At 41.5% G+C, this 19,527-nt stretch overlaps 2 protein-coding genes across 12 annotated transcripts in view; one reads left to right on the forward strand and one right to left on the reverse strand.

The window, feature by feature from the left end:
- Window positions 1-41: 41 nt before the first annotated feature.
- GEMIN2 (gem nuclear organelle associated protein 2) lies at window positions 42-8,133 on the reverse strand. Of its 6 annotated transcripts, none has more exons than XR_014228833.1 (10): window positions 7,967-8,133; window positions 7,303-7,387; window positions 6,011-6,121; window positions 4,257-4,316; window positions 3,979-4,089; window positions 3,335-3,379; window positions 2,528-2,596; window positions 1,090-1,200; window positions 819-910; window positions 42-488 (listed from the first exon to the last, which is right to left on the reverse strand). XR_014228833.1 is itself a non-coding variant. In XM_082318060.1 (10 exons), exons 1-10 carry the CDS (start codon window positions 8,086-8,088, stop codon window positions 449-451), a joined length of 792 nt encoding a protein of 263 aa, XP_082174186.1. In that variant the 5' UTR covers window positions 8,089-8,133; the 3' UTR covers window positions 42-448. The 6 variants fall into 6 exon arrangements, 5 of the variants coding, with proteins under 5 accessions (XP_082174186.1, XP_082174185.1, XP_082174188.1 ...); XM_082318060.1 differs by having other exon boundaries at window positions 819-877; window positions 6,021-6,110; XM_082318059.1 differs by having other exon boundaries at window positions 819-877.
- The window catches only part of SEC23A (SEC23 homolog A, COPII coat complex component), a 34,968-nt gene continuing 22,902 nt past the window's right edge, over window positions 7,462-19,527 (forward strand). Inside the window, exons 1-7 of one of the 6 annotated variants that reach the window (XM_082318054.1) lie at window positions 8,226-8,471; window positions 9,563-9,733; window positions 9,934-10,111; window positions 11,307-11,697; window positions 16,481-16,722; window positions 18,555-18,612; window positions 18,879-18,965. In XM_082318054.1, coding sequence (XP_082174180.1) covers window positions 16,502-16,722; window positions 18,555-18,612; window positions 18,879-18,965 — 366 coding nt within the window. In that variant the 5' untranslated portion in view covers window positions 8,226-8,471; window positions 9,563-9,733; window positions 9,934-10,111; window positions 11,307-11,697; window positions 16,481-16,501. Of the gene's footprint in view, window positions 7,485-8,225; window positions 8,472-9,562; window positions 9,734-9,933; window positions 10,112-11,306; window positions 11,698-11,898; window positions 11,986-16,480; window positions 16,723-18,554; window positions 18,613-18,878; window positions 18,966-19,527 lie in introns of those variants that run through there. The other 5 variants (XM_082318057.1, XM_082318055.1, XM_082318053.1 and 2 more) reach the window with 5 other exon arrangements.

The raw sequence follows: 19,527 nt of genomic DNA on the forward strand, positions 1-19,527 counted from the left end.
AGTATGAAGAATGAGAAAGGCCACAATGTTTAAGAACTCTCTTTAAAATGCTTCAGTTTTATTAAAAAAGCCGTCAATAGGTGTGTGTAAGACAAAGAACAATCATTTGTAATGTAACCTCAGACTTCACCTCACAGCAGTGTTCACAGGATTACTCACATGGTAGAAATTTCTAACCACGAATGTAGTTTGCAGAGACAGTAGCTTGAGAGATGATGCCAGACGCTTCATTGACCGCTTTATGGTGACGATGATATCGGAGACATTGACAATCTCATGCTAAAGCTTAGCTTAAGTTATTCATGGCTGTCCCAAATGCATTATTGTGAGCGTGTTCTGAAGGGGTTGTATAGTACTTCAGGTCTGAACAGTGCAGTGTCTTGCTGTTAACTCTGCTAATGCTGTTTGTGCTATGGCAACGCAAAATACTTGATATTCTCAAAACAGTCTAGGAAGGCTCATCAGCCAAGTCACGTTGATCAAAGTACCTGGTGGAGAGAAGTGGAATACGGTAAGAAACCTCTAATGCAACATACTCCTTACTTCGCTCTCAGTTGTTAGACCCCTTGCTTTCTAGCTCTTCTTATAGTGTTTCTATCATAATTATAGCTTTGTAGTTCAGGGGGCTCATCTGAGGAAACCAATAAGCTTACTTTACTCTTAGGTTTATCTTGAGTCCTTTTAACTAAGTATATTTGCTGCATAGGCCCAGGGTACTTTAATTGACTTCTGCTTTAAAAGAGTCTAGGTTAGGACAAGAGTAATCACTCATTTATTCTGGACATATTTTACTGTTTTAGGTATGTAAGTGGCATTACCTGCTAACTAAGCAGATTATCAAGTTCAGAGCTGACATTTGTTCTTCATTCTTGTTCTCCTGAAATAAATATTACAACAGGTCTTTTGTTACCTGTGGCAAACAGAAAAGCTGTTACATGCCATGTTACATGCTTGTAGTCTTCCCTTCATTCTCGAAGAAACTCAGGACATGAAAAATTACTTACCAAGACTTCAAGAACTGAAAAATCATCCTCCTAATAATTTGCTAAGTTCAGCAAGTCCTTTGCGCAATGTTATATTAAACGTTACCTCTAGTACTCTGACTTCTGAGCATCGTCTTGCCAGCTGTCGAATAAGGGAGTGAGCTTCAGGTAGCAAAGGTTTTTCAAGGCATGCCAACAGCGCATAAAGCCATCTACCCTGTGTGGGTTCAAATAACAGAGTTTTAATTATGAGCATTTCCTTGAAGTTTCATGCAGTTCTTGTTATATAGAGCAGGCCTGGAGTGTAGGTCTCAAAACAAAATTGCACTTAAGTGCTACTGCCGGAATTGAAAAATTTGAAAGCCAAATTAGACACTACACAGTACAATTTTGTGCCTCTAGATAAGCTTACGAGCAGTACTCCTGGATTTCCTGATATTTTTTGGAATACTGGCCAAGATATAAATTAATACAGCTTACACTATTAAAGTCTGAGGGAAGGATTATCTAAATATAATATCTAAAGATTATTACTTAGCTATGAATTTTTAAGTTAACAAACCGTGGAAAAACATTCCCGAAGAGTGAATATATCGAGTCAGATCTTTGTGGAATTAATGCCGTTAGATCAGCTTTAAGATTTGCACCGCTGTGAAAACATGTCCTTGCATTTTACTTCACTGAATTCTACTGCATTCTTACAAACGTACCTTCTGCTACCAGTCTAACTTCTTAATTTAATTCCAGTGTCTAGTGGCTTTCGTTATGGGAATAAACTAAAAGTCAATGTGCACGTTCTCTGCAGCATATTGGTTAAAAAGAAAACAGTCCTACAGGAAAGGACAGAACATGAAAGGCCTTTAAGTGACTGAAAAAGTGAAACTGTGGTTAGTATTATGGAAGTAATTTTTCATTGCTCTTTTGCTTTCTGGTACTGAATGCGATGAGATGCATCCACCAAGGTCTTTTGTAGATGCAATGCCATTAGGTAGCCAGACGATCTAGTTGTGGCCAAACTCCATGCTAATGTACCCTGTCAATCAGAATTTCTTACTAGGTTTGATTTGTCACCGCGCTAACGCAGCTAAGCTTTCTGGTCTGTGCTGCGCATGGAAAGATTAAACGTCTTTGCCAGCACACTGTCACGCATCTCCAAACTCAAACAGAAAATGTCTGTAAATACAGCATGCAGCACCCTGACAGCTTAAACTGGTCAGGACCAATGCTGCTGCAGTCTGACCCTCTTCTCTCCCCATACTCATCTAACCTTGGGTTTAAGTTAGCGTGGGGAGCGATGAAAAGGGGAGGGGATTTTGGCAGTACTTGATAGATCTGTATCTGTTATGTTTTGTAATTAGCCTTCAAAAAAGTTCTGTGAATACTCATTTTAGTATCTAATCAGGAAAGTTTTGAAAGTAACTGAAAATGATACACGCATCTAGAGAACTCTTTAGAAACTAAAATAATTTCATAGAAAACTATGAACAATTTATCCCTTGTTTAATGCATTCATGTGCAAGTAGTTAAAATAAATGAAAAATTACCAGTTCTGGAGTAAATTTTTTCTCTCCAAACCAGCTTATCAGGTATTCTAAGACACTGGTTACTGTTGCCTTCAAAAGAGGAACAGAAAGAGACGATACAATACTGCAATGTTTTGTTTTGCTGTCCTTCTACCAGGAGGATTCTATTATATAAAAAGCAATGTGATTTTTTAAAAAATATATACATTACGTATTTCTACTCCACTGTGATACTATATGGTATTTATTCCAGGTCGAAGTTACGTATAAGGGTAAAGTAAGTGTTAAAGCACCAGTTCCTGGAAAGAACTTTATATAAAATGAAGTAGTTTTCTGTGTTAAGAAAAAGTTATGGATAAGTAGCTACAGATTAGGAAAGAGGCATCACATTGAGACTGGTTGTTCCTGTATAAAGGTGACTAGTGGGAAACGTAGTAGTAAAGGAAAGTGTGATTTTTCTAGCCTTGCAATGTACGTAAGAGTTCACAATCAAGTTGAAGGACTGCACTTTAAATGAGAAATCTTAAAACACTGTCAAGCATCTAATGGGGCATGCAGCAAAAATTCAAACATTAAATGTTCTACAGAGAAATTACAAGGACAAAATACTCTTAAAACTAGTCATGATAAATGTTCACTAGTAAAGTTGTTTGTAGCTGAAGGTGAGATAATGATTACGTGTTTTCCTTGTAAGTGTACAATGAATAGCAGTTGTAATAAACAATTGCCTACTCTAGCACAGAAAAACAGACAAGACTTCTGCAACAGATAGAATGAGAAGTAACAATTTATGCAATGTCACTATCCAGTTCTAAGAGGTAGGCTTACCTGATTCATTCTGCTTACAATACTTAGCAACGGGGGAAAGCCCACCTGGAAAAAAAAATCAAGTTGGAAAATGCAGACATTATCATAAACATTTTTGTTCTAATTTAGAATGTACTAACGTGTTAATGTGATGCTCAGACATTTGTAGTGATTTGAAAGTCTATCCTGAGCTTAGAAATCTATTAAAAAAAATCTTCAAGCGAGTTCAAGATAAGGTCCAGTCAAATTTGGTATTAAAGAACCTTACTTTTACAGTTATTTGTTAAAGTTTTGTTTTTTCAAAATGATGCAGTGAAAGGCATGTTTGTAGGATAGCATGTATGAGGAGAGGAATCCCATATCACCATTCAACCAAACACAACAGCAGACGATGCAGAAAGCTTTCCGTTCAGTTCAGTGAGCAACATAGTAGTGCGCTTTAGCTGATACCAGATGAAGGAACTCTTCAACTTTTTGAGTGAAGGGATAGATCTGTTCTCTGCTTCACTCAGTTTTCACTTAGAAGGGAAGGAAAATGGGACTTTCTGGGCTCACCAGAGAGCCTACTTTCTATTTAGTACAAAGTGGTAATGAACAGTAGGATTGTTTCTGGCAGCTATTCCTGAAAATAGCAGCTGAAAATTAGACAGAATTCCTATACTCACCTTTATGTAATCTATTCCTAGATTTTCATTATCAGATAGTGCATCTATTTCTGAGTATACTCTTTCACCCAGGCAGAACTTCTTCCAGCCTTCTTCATCCTCTGATTTTGGCTGAAGTAAATAAAAATAAATGAAAACTGTGAAATATTGCTATCTGGAAGACACTGAAGAAAAGACTTGATAATATTCACGATTTGTTGCATTAAACTGTAAAGCAAGATTAACCATGGATTTAATGACTGGAAAAAACCCACAGCACCGTTATGAATTCTACTCACCATTGTAACATTGCTGTCCAAATGTTGTGACCGCCAGTGATTTCTGTGCTTGTTCAAGCTCTGAGGAATTGAAACAAAGCCAAATCACAGTTTAACTTTGCAGTTATTTTATCCTAGCCATAATTGCTCTTCATTATTCTTAAAATGTATAAAAAGTATATTCTGTGATGCTCTATAATATAATCAGTAGAGGCATAACTGGCTAAGTATTTCCCATGCCTCTTCATATAAATGTAACTAAGTTGCTCATGCTGAGTTTTTGGAGGTAATGAAAAAGCTGAAGGAATTTTAAAGTCTACTACATAAAGTTAAGTTGAGGTAGTAAGCTGCAATAGTATTCCAGACTTTTCTTGGTATAACAAGCTTAAGAAAAAAAAATTGATTAGTCCAAAAGCACAATAAAGCCAATATCCTGCTTCCAACAGTGGTCTGTATCTCTATCAGATGTCTACAGAACTGTTAGAAAGGAGGCAAGCGTGCTTTCCTAGTATATTTCTTCTACCTGACAGTGATGCCATATAAGAGAAATTGGCCTGCTTGACAGTTTCCTGTACCAGAGGTGTAAAGTTTTTGTAACAGAAGAAATTTTTCTCCCCATCCAATTGTTATTGTAGCAGTATAAATGACCACTAAAAATGCTGTAAGTAACAGTAGCTGATGCATAGTGTTTGAACAAGTGACTTCTGATGCTCTTTTTTCTCTTAAATATTTTTTAGAATATTCTCGTACTTCACAGTGTTAATTCTGGCACAGATGAGAGGACAACTGATTTGTGTATAAAAGAAATATCTGCTCAGTGAATATGCCTTTAGATGTTAGTTTCCTTAGTTCTACTAAAACCCTAGATTATGCCTAATATACAGTATACAATGTGATACCTTGTAGAAATAGGGGCTAGTTCAGTTAATGTTTACAATATAGATGCAGCAGTACAGATCTCCACTGATTTACCTCCCTGAAAAAACAGGGCAAATGAGCTCATGCAAAGTTCAGTGCTACAGCAGCTTCAGTGCAGTTGGTTATACTTCAGTGACTTGAGGTATTCCTACAATGCAGTATCAATGCATTGTCAACATGCCTTCTGCAGCACTGGAGTCATAAATGATCTCTACCTACATCTTTATTATGTTTTGCATTTCACCCTGTTCAAACCGCGGATAGAGAGAGACTGCTCAATTCTCCATTTTTGTTCTGTTACTTAAGAGCAGGGTGCAAATGCGGTAGCAAAGATTTAAGTCTGTGCTAACACTACAACCTTATAAATACATTTTACCAAATCAGTATTTCTCCTCATAATGGGTGCCACCACTGTCAACAGTATCCTAAATGGACAGCGTGTTCTACGTACATGAATCTCCTGGTGGGTTAAAATCCATTTGTTTTTTGGTTAATGTTGAGTTCTGCAGAACATTCTGGCTAACGCTAGGTGTTAATGTAACTGCATAACATCATAGGTATTTTTGTCCTCCCTCAGCTACCCTACATCATTTATCTATCTAAATATCTAAATACTGACAGATATTTTTGCTGAAGTTGAAGAATTTTTTTTTTTAAAAAACATGACTTTCAAGATTTTTATCAGAGGTTTAAAAGCCATGCAGTATATACTCAGTTATTTTTCAAGAACTTAAAACATTTACCTGCAAACATCTGTCCTACCATAAAGTCATAACATTTCTGTACTAGATATAAGGTTGTCCCCCGTAAAGCACAGGTGTGTTCTATCTAGACAGTGCAATTCCCCTCACACACACCATTTTGTACCTGACGAACGGCTGAGAAATTGGCCACTTGCTGCTGCTGCCACTTGAGTGTTGGAGAGTATCCTTCAGGGGCAGGCTGACATCCGGAAATCTAAGAAAACACTGGCAATAATTATAATGTAAAGAAAGCTTTATAAGAAGAATCCTTAAGAACAAGAGAATCAGTAAATGTTTACTATCAGGTAAACAATATCCTTTAAATCTTCATTTAAGAAAGGTAATTTCATGACTACATCCAAGACTGACTTAACAGTTGGTTTAGACAAAATTTCCTTCTGTTTGACTCTTCTCATATGCAAATAAGAAGGAAAACTAAGTATTCAAAATACATTGTCAAAGAATTTTTTAAGGTCATCTTTTTAGCAATTGTTCTGCCTTAACTTCCCTCTTTATAAAAAGCAAGGTGCTGTTTCCTTATCTTGGACAGATGCTATGAATCTTAGGCATTCTACTTGCCAAGACAATAAATTGAGGAAGACAGAAGACCACAAAAATATCTTTTAGGAAATTAACTCTTGACAGTTAAGTAGATATAACATCTTTAAAGATTAGCATGAAAGTTACTTAAAAAAAGAAAAAAATCTTTCTACAAATATTTAAGAATGCCACTACAAAGAGATGAGACAAATGAAGAGAACGGTTGCAGAAGTTACATGGTCATATGTTAGTACTAGAAACTTTTCTTGAGCAACCTAGTAGTGAAATTTCAGATTACACAGTTTTCACCAGAGAAAGGCAAACTTGGTCTCTTGAACTATTTCAAAGTAGATTAAAAACCAAGCTGGCACGGCAATGTGACAACAGAAAAATCTGCTTGGGCAGTAAAGAAAAATTCCGATAAAATATTCCACCAAAAAGGAAAGAGGTGGTGCTAGAATTTAATCTAACTTTAGTAAAGCTTAGCCGTGCTTACTACCCGTACCCTAGATACATATTTAAATCTAAATACAGGTATGGAGATACCCTTCTTCTAAAGTTTATGCAGATTTTATGACTAAATATTTGTAAAATTTCATGTAACATTTGATTTCCTTAGACAGTAAAATAGTCTGCTGCATATCAAATAGTATGGATGTTATCAATTTAAATCAGTTATAAAGTCTGCTGTTAGCCAGCAGTTTCTTCAAACCCAGACATTTGATTCTGTAGATGCTTTTAAAATGCAGCAGTGCTATTTAGTTATGCCAACCACTCCCCAAAATTAGTACAAGCATTACGATATTAACATCTTTCCCCTTAATTTTTTTTCCCTCAAAACAAAATGTGTAAAAGCTCTCACTTACTGAAATGTTTACTGTCTGCTTCTTTCTCAATTTTTTGGGGTCTATTTGCGCCACGACCACATCTGGGCATCGAGCTGCCTCAATCCTACAAAACAAAATCAAGTGGCTACGTTTTTTCCATTTTGTAATGGGTGGTTATGTGCCCCATGTCTCTGAAATACTGCACCTGCGGAAATCTTCAGGTACGTAAAACACTGACTATACCGGTGAGTCTTACAGAAGGTTTGACTTGAGAGTTACCGATGGCGTGTTCTCGGTTTTTGCACGACCGCTCTGGCCCCCTCAACGCTGGCTTGCATCCTAACCTGCCGCAAGCGCGGCAACGCGTCCTGCAGCGAGACCTGGGCAGGCCGCCGCTATGGCACGGAGAGCCGAGAGCGGGACCTCCATCCTTCCGCGGAAAACTGAGCAGCACCGGGCCTCGGGGCGGCGGACGGCTGCGGAGCAGCGAGCCCCGGCGTGCAGCGGGCCCTACGCGGCCCTGGAGAAGCAGCCGCCTCGCAAGGAGCGGGTGGGTTTAGGCCCGATGCCGGACGGGATCCCACCGCGCTGGGAAACAGCTGCGGCGGGCAGGTTAACGGTAGCGCCCCAACGCGAAGCTCGGCCCGGGCCCAACCGGCCGCGCCTGCCCGCGGGAGCTCGGCCCTTCAGCCCCGCCACTCACTGGACGCGCTTCAGATATTCCTGGGGCGTCCTGGGAGGCACCGTGGGGTCGAAGTCCTCGGCCAAGTCACAGTCATCCACCGGCAGCAACCGCGGCATCAGCTCCTCCACCCCCGACTCCATCGCCTCGGCCCCACCGGCGCCCGCTCAGGCGGCCTCCGCCGCCGGGGGGGGGCGGGGCGGAGCTTAGCTTAGCTTAGCTTAGCTTAGCTCCGCCCCGCCCCCCCCCGGCGGCGGAGGCCGCCTGAGCGGGCGCCGCCGCGAAGCGCGCGGGCTGCTCTCGCGAGAGCGGCGACGCTGAGCGCCAACGGCTGGTTCCTCACAGCGGCGCCCAGCGGGAACGGGCGCTCCCTCACGGCGGCGCCGGGGCTTCCCCGCCGTGCCCCCTGCCTCCCCGTGTAAGAGACTGGAACGTCAAATAATTCTCTCAGAGCTTGCTCGTGTGTGCACCCACCACCGAAGAACTGAAGACCGAGGACCAACGGGACGCCGCTGGATCCATGGCGGTGCCTATCCTTTGCTTATCTTTCCCAATGCTTGCTTGCTTTCCTCCTAATATTTCCTGCCTTCCCTATCGCTCTGTTCTTCCGCTTTTATTCAATAAAACCAGCCTGATAGGCGGCATTTGACCTCGTTTGTGTCTTAATCTCACTCTTGGGATCATTACAAACCTTCCCTGAGCCCAAAATTGGACCAGGACTTGACACCCCGGTAGGGGCCCGCGTGTCCTGGGAGCAATGCCGTCATTAAACACCCGTCTCCTCTCGGTTCTCGTGCCCTGATAAGGGTGCGCTGGTGTTGCGCTCTGATGTGGAACCCCCCTAGAGTTGGTGGCCTGCTCGGGAGGTTTTAGCTGCCCCGAAAACCCAGGGAGGGGAATAAAAGGAAATTTGGCCAAAGAGCAGCGCAGAAAGTGGTTGCGCCAATTGACTGCCTGTCAAACTAGGCCTATTTCTGTGGTGAATCGGTGTAAACCTTTAATAACCATTTTTATTAGGCCTTGTGCCATTATTCCAATATACCGTAGTTCTTGCAAGTGGTCCTTTAAGACTCATCCATTAGTATTTTATACGTGTGGACATCCAGGAGTAACAATAGTTGTCCCTTCCTTGAAATGGTTTCAGATCTATGGTTGAAATTAGTTACATGAAAGTCAATTGCTATGAATTTAAACAGTTCTCATTATGGAAGGGTCAACGCCTGAGTTTTTATTTTGTTGCTGTATGGGTTTTTCTAAATACTGTTATGCGGGAGTATGCACATGCCAAATGAAAAGCATAGCATTAGCATAAAGGGGGGTTGCTTTTCAGTTAAGATAAAAAGAGGAAGGATAAACCCGTAATCATTTACATTGTGTATTGTGAAATTCCTGTTACGCTAAATGTCAATCTGTATATTATTTTTCCTGTTAGTTCTGCTGCATGCGAAGTCGGTTTAGTGCTACCCACAGTCCATCTAGCAGATCAGAGTAGCTCTAAATACTTCTGACATAAGTTCAAAAAACCAATGCTTTTTTTTCTGCAAGGCTGTATTTTAGCAGTTCTGAACAAACATCTACCCTAGCTCCTCCTCTCCACTGGCTTTTGTTTGTTTTAAGGTGTTCCCAAAGCCACCTACGTGTAACAGGGAGTTTTAATTCTGAAACCCGGATCTAACATCCTAGTTGAGTATGCAACAATTGCAGTCACCACTAGAAATAAAGCCTGCTTAGCTAAAAGTACAGTGATATCTCTGGAAGGGCTGCTCAATGGTCAAGACAAAAACTTTGGTGAGTCCAGCTGCAAAAAGTTCTCTTCTAATACTTTGGTAATATTCAGAACTTATTTTTTTCTATTTGTCGTGAAGTCAAGAACTATGAACAGAAAGGGAATCCACAGATATAAATATACTTTAAATATACTTCCTATCTTTAGATTACTTTTTCTGGAACTTTCCACTGACACTTTTTAAACGAAGTAACATTTTTAGTTATTACAGGTAGTCTTCCAAGGATAACAAAATTGTTCCTGACAAGTTTTACCAACGATGTTGATGCGGTGGCTAGCAAATATGACTCAGTGGAGGAAGAGGAAAAAGAAACTGGAAATGAATATTCTTTCTTCTTGACTGCCTAGGCATTATGGCAGAGTCCTTTTCCAAAGAAAGGGTGAGTTGCCATCAGTGGATATGCACTGCTGACTAAAAAAAAATCTAACACTAAAAATTCTGCATTAAGAAAAATGAAATGCTTTCACTGTACACTCTAATACTGGGAGATAATAAAGTATTTTCTTATAATGAGCATATACCATGTTAGGATCCTATTTTCTGTTCTATTTTTTTGCTTCTCCTTGCTTTTCTCTGTGGTTTGCACCATTGTAACAGCTGCAAGACATTTCTTGAAGTTTAGAGCACTGGATTGAGTCATTATGTAAGGAAATTTAATTGTGCTAATGACTGTTTAAAAATATTATATACCTTTTATTTGTAGTGAACTTTCCTGTTATTCCTTCGTCCCTTTTAAGTACCTTTAAGTGTCAGTTGCCTCTTTTTCTCTTGTTGTCTAGAGAGTTCAACCCGCAGTTCTGACTTTGGGACTTGCCTCTTTTCAGTGTAACTCTCTGAAAATGTTTCAGAGAGTATTTGAGTACTTTTGAAACTATAACACTGTTCATCTGTTAGAAGTTTGCCCCGTTGTGGGTTTTGGGTTTTGTTTTGTTTTTTGACAAACTGAGGCGGTTACGTGGCCTTGGCAAGCTCCTGCTTAATACTCCCACAACTGGCAGTGAGATTTGTGGATGTGGAAATTTAAATTCCCTCCCTTTAAGTTCTGCTGTTGTTTACCTGCTCATGTTTTTAGAATGAAGAGGACTGGCAAACAATAGTGGAGATAGTAATGGCACAGAAATTCTACCATAATTGCATTTGACATATAAGAAAAGAGGATAAGGATGTTCGAGTCATTTATATTTGGTTGGTGGTCATAGCACGTTTTCAGAGTTGCAGTAAGGAGGACGCGGTAGTCAGCAGGATGTTTTTCAGTCCTCCTCCATGCCCGGATTGGTTGCACTGAGGTCCGTCGGGGAAAACAGAAGTTACTGTTCCAGCCTTTTGTGCCAGCCTTGTTTAAAACAATTCTGAAGTGCCCTGAAACCTAAGCGTCACTATAACTTGGGTTTGGGGGGGGAAGATAACCACACTAACAAAAAAACTGAACAAAGTGTGTATTTATGGCTACGTGAAAGTTATTGTGCGGATGGTAAATAGACGTGTTATGTTTCTAAATATTTATAAATCTGTGATAAAGTATTGTCTCAGGCTAAAAACCACCAGGAATATAATTTCAGTGTATTTTTTCCCAGGCACTCCGAAGGAAGACGTAAACGATCTTCCAGATGAAAAAGCTGCCACGGTGGGAGATGGGCCACAAGCAAGGCAAGGCCTCCCGGCAGCCCGGCGGGGCCGCTCCCGAGGACTGGCCTGGAACAGCCCCCCGCGAGCAGGGAGCCCGGCGGCGGCGCGGCGCGGCAGCTCCGCGGGCGGCGGCGAGGGCGGCCCCGGTCACCGCGGGCACGGGCGCAGCCCCAGGGGAGAGGAGGCAAACCCCCCCCGGCGGCCGGGACGCCTCCTTTCCCGAACGGCTGTAAGAGCGAGATTGAGACAAACGGATCTTCGGAAGAAATCCGGGAGCCGGCGAGGGAAGAAGACACACGCCCGCAGGCGAGCAGGAGCCGTCAGGGCGCTGAAGCGAAGGTCAGCGGCTTGGGACGGCTGGCGCCGGGCCCCTCCGCTCCGCCGGCCGGGGGGGGGCCGCGGGGCACAGGCGGGCTGGCCGGGCGCGGCGGGAGCGGGGCCGCGGCGGGGGCCCCCCCTGCGCCGGGGAAGCCGCGGAGCTCAGCCCGCCCCCCGCCCCGGCGCTCTCTGCCCCTTGACGTGGCGGGGCCTCTCCCATCAGCCATGTTGACTGCGTCGGCAGCGCCGGGGCGGCTGCGTGCGGGCGGGGGAGAGCCAGCGCGGCGGCGGCGGCGGCCGGGACGCGGGGTGAGCGGGCAGGGCGCGGGCTGAGGGGCAGCGGAGGGCGCGGGGAGCCGGAGCCGGCCGGCGGCGGCAGCCGGGGGTGCCACGGGGGGAGGGTCCTTGGCGGTGGCGGCAGCCCCGCTCCCCGCGCTGCCTGGGTACGGGGGCGCCGCGGGGCCCCGGCCCGCCTGCTGGGCCAGGAGGGAGCGGGGGGGGGCTCCCCGCCTGCTCTCCGGAGGCTTCGGCGCTCACGCCGCCCTCCCCGGCGGCGGGGCATCCCCGGGCGGCCTGACGCGGCTCCCGGGGCCGCCGGGCCGCCCCCAGGGGCCGGGGATACCGCCGGCGGCCGGGCAGCGCTGCCCGCCGCCTCCCGGGCCCCGGGGCAGGGGTACGTGCGCCCCGTCTCATCAGGCGGGGAGCGCCCACCCCGGCCGCCGCGGCGGAGCCCGGCTGGGGCGGTGCGAGCAGCCGCCGGGAGCCCCGTCCTCAGCTGGGGCTGCGGCAGGGAGGCAGGGCCGGCGGGGCACGGCCTTTGCGCGGCCGCCGCTGCGCAGGGTGTAAAGTGCGGCTGGGGCTCGCCGCCCCCGGAGCCGCTCTGTACCCGCGTCGTCGTGCCGCTGCCAGGGGCTCTGACAGGGGCGCCTTGCGAGATAGGTAAAGCTACGCAAAAATTGCGTTTAGGCAGGCCCTGCTGCATTTGAATATGTGTTTTTTTAATTTAGGTGGGTTATTACATACCCTGTTTTTTCCTTTTTATTTAAAAAAAAAAAAAAAGCCCTTAGTCAACAAAACTGGGAGAGCAGGTTTGGAGGATGGCTGTGTTTGAGTAGTGAAAATGAGATTCTTATGTTGTCAGTTTGACAACTTGCAGTTGCTTTGGTTAAGTACTAAGTCATTCTCCTCGTATATTTCACTTCCTCCTTGGAACTGAAATGGATTTGTATCTGAAATGCTGATTTTGGCATAAAAAAATAGTTACAGGCTTATTACTAATCTCTTTTATTTTTCCAGATAATTAGTGTATAATAAACTGAAAGAATAGGTTTGTTGTAAGAAAAGTGCACAGTGAACTGCACTAATTTAGTGGTATTTAAGTAGATAGTCATATGAGGGACTCTGATCTCTCAATGCTGGAACTCTTAAGACACTGTAGAGAGAAATGTTTTCATTTTGTTTCTGTGTGCTTCCTAGGATTTGCGTGATCTTCTTTATTGGGTCGCATTTATGTGTGGTTTGTAAATGTTTAAAGGTGCTGAGATGAAGCTTTTAGAATAATCTGTTTTGAAGAAACTATCATTACTGTTTGCAGTTGCTTCTAGAAACATTTCAAAATAATGTAATTTCAAAGCTGTTTATTCAGCTACAGGATAGCTTTCCGAACGGTATATCAAACGTGTTTGATATGTGTAATGGTTAGAAAGTCCTGACTGTACTTTTGCATCTAGTCAGAATAATTACATAAATACTGTTATTTACCGGAAAATCAAGCCTTTGTAGTCAGGTGTAGTCAGCCGGTGACTCTGTATGCAATTCAGTTGTGGCTGTTTTGTGTGACACAGAGATGGCCATGGCGCAGGGATGTGGGGTACCTTCCCCCCAGCTCCCCCAGCAGCGGGAGGGAGGCGGCAAGCCGGGAAGGACTGCTGGTCTTGCCTGGGTGTCCTGTCCTGCCGCAAAGCTACAGCAGTGACACCCCGACATGGGACCTGTTGCTGTTCAGCTGTTCTGAAAATCACTTCTCTGTGTTTTTCTGAGGTGGGCAATATGTATTTTGTGGCATTCAGGTGTAGGAAGTTTGGTTTGTAGTCTGTAGGTCAGGAGGGTTTGCTGTTCTGGTCTCATGTAGTACATCTCCACACCCGTCCTAGAAAATGTACCTGGATAGCTATAACAATGCTATTGAAACTGAATGTAACTTGTCAGACCATGAGTTTCACATTTGATGTATGATGAAATATGTAAGCGTTACTGGCTCTGGGAAACAAAGAAAAGATGGAGGAAGATTTGATTATTAGCAGGTTCTGTCTTCTGCATAGGAAATACATACCTTACTAGAAAGTAACAATATTTAACTCTATAAATCCCACAAATCTTTTATGTGTGTGTATATATATATGCACTTTATTAGTCACTGCGCACTGGTGTTTGTACATTGGCCTCTGTGGAGCACTAACTGAGTGGTAAAAATAATATCCATATAAAACCATTTAAAGTGTAGCTAGAGTAAAATGTGGAGAAAAGACTTTAAAGTCCCGCACAGAAAGTGGGAGTTCATGTTGCAGTGTATGGAGACGGAGTTGGTGGGCTTCGTAGCAGATGCCTATGGAATGACTGAAATGGCCTTTAAGTCGCAATTTTCTCTGTCTTTTCAGGAGATAATTTTAAAAGGAGAGATTATTCAGTTTGTGGTTATAACTGAGATTGTTGCCTCATGCAGGTTGTTGTTTCAGTACCCCATTTTTCAGGGATAATATTCCTTCACATTTTGCACAAAACACTGATGGATTTTGATGTATTAGGAGAGAAATTTCTTAAATTCTAGATCCTTTTCAGATACCAGGCTGTTCTTTGCTCTCTTAGCTGAATTCTCTTTTGTCTCTCATCCCTCTGTACTAATTATGATTTCCAGGTATTCTCTCCCCTTGTGTTTGCTCATTTTTTTTTTCCCTGCCTGATGGCCTCATTCAGCCCAACGGCCTTGCAGCAACTGGAGTAAAAGTGATGGTGGAAGTGGTTTTTTGCACAAAGTCCTGTGTAGCACCCTGTGTCGCAATTGCCATGACACGTAGATCTGCTCCTAATATCAGTAAGATAACATGCCCATCGAAATGTTGGCAGACTAATTATCATAGTACTTCTGTTACAGTGTGGGGACAAGTGGTAGTGATTGCACCTGTGGAAAACTTGAAGAGAAGGGTACTCTATAAGTTTGCTTGTCAGTCTGTTTTCTAGGAACAATTTTGAGACTGCTTTTTGTAGCTTTCATCGCATGCTGAGTTGATTATTTCCTAACGATATTAACTGTGAAATGTAGGGCTTCTCTTTGTTTTATGGATGTTGTTAATCTGTTTTGTTAAAAGTCAGCATTAGAATCAAACTATTAAGTTAACACTACAATTGAAAAAACTTGAAAAGTTTCTAACTGTCATATAAACTGAAGATGCAATGTCATTATAATTTTAGTAAAGAGAGCTAGGTCTTCAGAAGTGGAGAGTTTCCCAGGAGTCTTCCGTAGCATATGTAATTGCTGGGCTAAGAGGGTTGTCGGTGTGTTTGTGAGAATTCCTGATTTAAATCTCAATTCAGGGGGATTCCTGCAGGTCTAAAGCTGTTCATTAACTTCATACAGTCTAACATGAGACCTAGGAGTATTTTCCCAGGCTGCCTCTTAGGTGGTTCGTTTAGGCTTTTACAGTAAATTCTTAATTCTTAGGCAGTGGGTGTTTAGATATCCTAGTTGCTGGAAAAACCCGTATAACTTGTGTATTATAAAATGTACTGGGAAGCATACAGCAGGTATTCAGGGACAGCGTAGATAGAGCTGAGTGTTGGGTTTTTTGGGGGGGGGGGGGGGGGGCGTAGGGTGGGGGATGCTTTTTGCTGGCTTTCCCAGATGTTCACAGGCTCCTGTTGAGCTTTTTAGATGTGTCTGTGATAGCCGGTGCTCCAGCTTCTGAGTAACTGTAGCTGAAAATTTTGAAAACCTTTGGTTGGTGCCCAAATGGTAAATTTGAGTTCAAACAATATTTGAAAGGTGCATCCTGATATATAATGTAGCGGAATGTGACACATGTACTTCTTAAAAAGTTATTTCCTAGCATTGCTGTAGGAATGTACTCTTGTGGAATATAGTGCTGTTATTCCTTTATATTTGTATATAGGCTACATGATGAGTTACTGAAAATGGTTAATTTTGGTTACAAAATTCTTACAAAATTGGACACAGCAGAAGACATAAACCAATTACACTTAGAAATACTTTTTGCTATTTGATTCTTAAAGAAACCAGAGGATTAAACAGTTTGCAAGAATGAATGATTCTTGAATAATGAGCAGAATGAATAATTAAATGTATTAGTGAAAGGTCTTAAAGCAGGGTGTATTTTTTTTTTGTGTAAGCAAGTCTTTTTTTATAGTGTGTTAGTGTGCTGCATGTTTTCTACTCTGACCTACCCTAGAATTATTGCTTTAGTTATAACATTTCTTGCCCGAGTTTGTTGCTTGAGTCAAAAAGTGATCAGAAGATGGACTGTTTTAACACTATGTATTTAACTTGCACCATGTCAAATATTTGTTATTTTGAAGAGGTTGCTGCATCCTAGGAGTCTTAAATTTCTTTCTGTTTCACCTTGTAATGCTCTGTGTTGCTTTTAGGATTTTAGAAGCACTACTCAGTGTTTATTGATTGTAACTCAATTACAGTATTTGAATGTGTGACTGTCATTAAGTACATTCAACATTTTGTGGTTAAAAACGTTTGTGCTTCAACATTCTGCTAATGGTTCTCTCTTTATTATAGTGATAAACAGAGAAGTTGAACATGACAACCTTCCTGGAATTTATCCAGCAGAATGAGGACAGAGATGGAGTTAGATTCAGCTGGAATGTTTGGCCTTCAAGTCGTCTTGAAGCCACAAGAATGGTAGTCCCAGTGGCTGCCCTCTTCACGCCACTAAAAGAACGGCCAGACTTGCCTCCTATTCAGTATGAGCCAGTTTTGTGCAGCAGGACCACGTGTCGAGCTGTTCTGAATCCTTTATGGTAAACCTAACACATACGTTACACCAGTATTTTTCCTTATAAGCAATCTTTAGAATAGTGCCAGTTAAACTATGCAAAAGATCTGGTGTGTGGAAGTTCAAGTACTGCTCTCATGAGTATACAGCTCAAACTTCTAGATCTTAGAAATTTCTGCACGTAGATTTGCATATGTAACATATATACTTAAAACATAGCTTTCATTTAACTAGTCTTTTCAACGTACTTAATTAATGATTAGGTATGTTATGTTTCTGAAACTACGCATCTTTTGAGTTAGTATACTCCTGCATTTTGCCTCTAGAAAATAACTAGGGTAAAAAGTTACTATGCTATATCTTTTTACCTATTGGGCCCTGATATAGTTTTATTTCAAAGTTAAATAAACTACATTTATTACTGACCTTAGTTCATTTGTAGACCAAAGCAGGTTAGCTGATTTAGTTTACCAAAACAGAAACTGAAAGATGTGATAGATAGATAAATCAGAAGTAGGCAGGAGAGAGGGTGAAAGCTGTTTAAGCTAAAGGGCACGAGTACAAATGATTGTGGACTAGTCATGGATAAGTTTAGTTTGGAAGCAGAGGAAGTGTTTCATAGGTTGTTCGAATCACAGAAGTATGGAAAAGAAATGGAACAATTTCTAAGGTGGAGTTTGATAGGCATGGGAAAGGTACTGAGTGATAGTGAGAGATTAGACATGATGTAAAAGATCCTGTAGAACTCACTCAATTTTATGAATGACTTGTCCCTGCCTGGGAGAAAAGATGATTTCAAAGCAGATGTAAAATTGTGTCTCAGTATTAAACAGACACGGTGTCTGATTTTACTGGAAGTCAGACTTAGTGGAAGCTAACTTTTTCAGAAGCATTATCTTTTATTGGGGGCTGAAAGCAAAATAATGGAAAGACAAAGCCCTAAAGGGTCAGTCAGATCCCTGACATTACAGTGAACTGTATACATTTTTCCTGTCTCATGTATGCAAGTTGTGACTGGATTTTTATTTTTTCTTTACGTGGTGTGATTAGAGACTCAATTTGGGGGGACCTTTTGAAGCCTGTGTGGCATAGTGTATTGGGCTAAATAATCTGCAGACCCTGAAATTGGTATAGATCTTTTTATCTCAATAGAGTTGTGTTGTGTTTACGGCATGCTGGGATTTATCCAAAGATTTAATGATATTTTAAAAAGACCTTTGCCCTTGTAGACAGGAGAAGATGTGATAGCAAGAAATGTACATTGAAAACACGTAAAGTTTACTTTCCCTTAAGATGTGAGTAGGACTTTGTAAGATATCTGTATGGCCTGAAGGTACAAGTTGCATTTTTTATTTTAACTATCTGAATACTAATAAAAATGTAGATAAGAGGAGGTAGGCTCATCAGTTGAAAAAAATGTTATTTTCACTAGAGATAGCTGTTAAGTTGGAACGTGTTTTTTTAGGGCATAATGTATATTCAGGATAGTCCCAGACTTGTGACAGCTCATAGGCATAGGCTGAGAAAGGAGCAAAACGCAAAGGTAGGGAGAGTTAAAATGATTTGCCTAAAACCGTGCAGAAAGTCTCTAATAAAGGTGCTGAGTCTGTATTCTTAAATTTCTTACTTGCTTCTTTTCCTTGAAGACCATTCTTCATCTCTAAAGACAACCATTTGCTTGATATGTCTGTGTAAGACTACACTTACTTTGAATTTGTAACATGGGTATTTAGGAGACAGGAGGAAGCTTTGTCAAGTCCATGTGTTTTTGAAAAATTAAAAGAAACTTATTCTAGGGTCAGTGGAGGAAAAAGAATTGTTCATGCTATATAAACTTTTCTTATTATATTTTTATAGCCAAGTGGATTATCGAGCAAAACTCTGGGCTTGCAACTTTTGTTATCAGAGAAATCAGGTAAGAAAACGAAACGTTCAGGACATAGAAAATCTTTTTTATAAGGTAAAAGTGAAAATCCTCATTTTTCAAGTTGTAGTTGCGAACTGAAATTGACAGCAAGAGCATGAGTGTGCAGCTGTGTCTTCAGAGATTGTATTGAGATTTTTTTTCATGACAGCAATAGTGAACATCTGTTGCAGAGGAAAGTAGTCCATACATATGTTTTGTTTTTGTAGAAGTTGTAATCTTTTGGTTGTACTTAATTTCTGTGGTTTTATTTGCAGTTTCCTCCTACCTATGCTGGCATATCTGAAATGAATCAGCCAGCTGAACTTTTACCTCAGTTCTCCAGCATTGAATATGTAGTACAGGTAAAATCATTAAACAAAATCTTTAACATCTATAACTTTGCAATATACAAAAAGAATTAATTTCAATTTTATTTCTTCACTGCGTTTTAATGACTGTGAGTCTATATGTGCTTGTTAGTAGACTGAACATATATGTCATCAATTGGAAATGGAAAACATAACTTTTTATAAGAACACAAGGGTGGCTAATAAGATGGGTTAAAAAAAAAAAAAGAAAAAAAAAAAAAGAGGTCTCTTCTAAAGGCAATATTTCTGTTAGGTCTGTTTCTTTACCAGAAGTTTAATTTGTGTTTGTGCTGGGGGTCTGCTTACTGCTGTTGCTTGCTCAAACTATTTCAGTTCAAATTTCACTTACTTGATTCACTCTCAATCATTTGAATTTAAGTTTGTAATTGAATGATTATGAGTTAGTTTTAGGGCTAGCTGGTTTAGAGAAAACAGCTAATACATATTCAATTCAGGTGTTTGAATTTTAATATTCATCCTTTTTTAGGATAGAATTTACTTGAATGGAAATAATAAATGGACCTACATGTGCAATTGCAAATTTGTAATCTATAAA

This window comes from Platalea leucorodia, assembly GCF_965183815.1.
Source record: "Platalea leucorodia genome assembly, chromosome: 7".
In the NCBI taxonomy this organism is placed as follows: Eukaryota; Metazoa; Chordata; class Aves; order Pelecaniformes; family Threskiornithidae; genus Platalea; species Platalea leucorodia.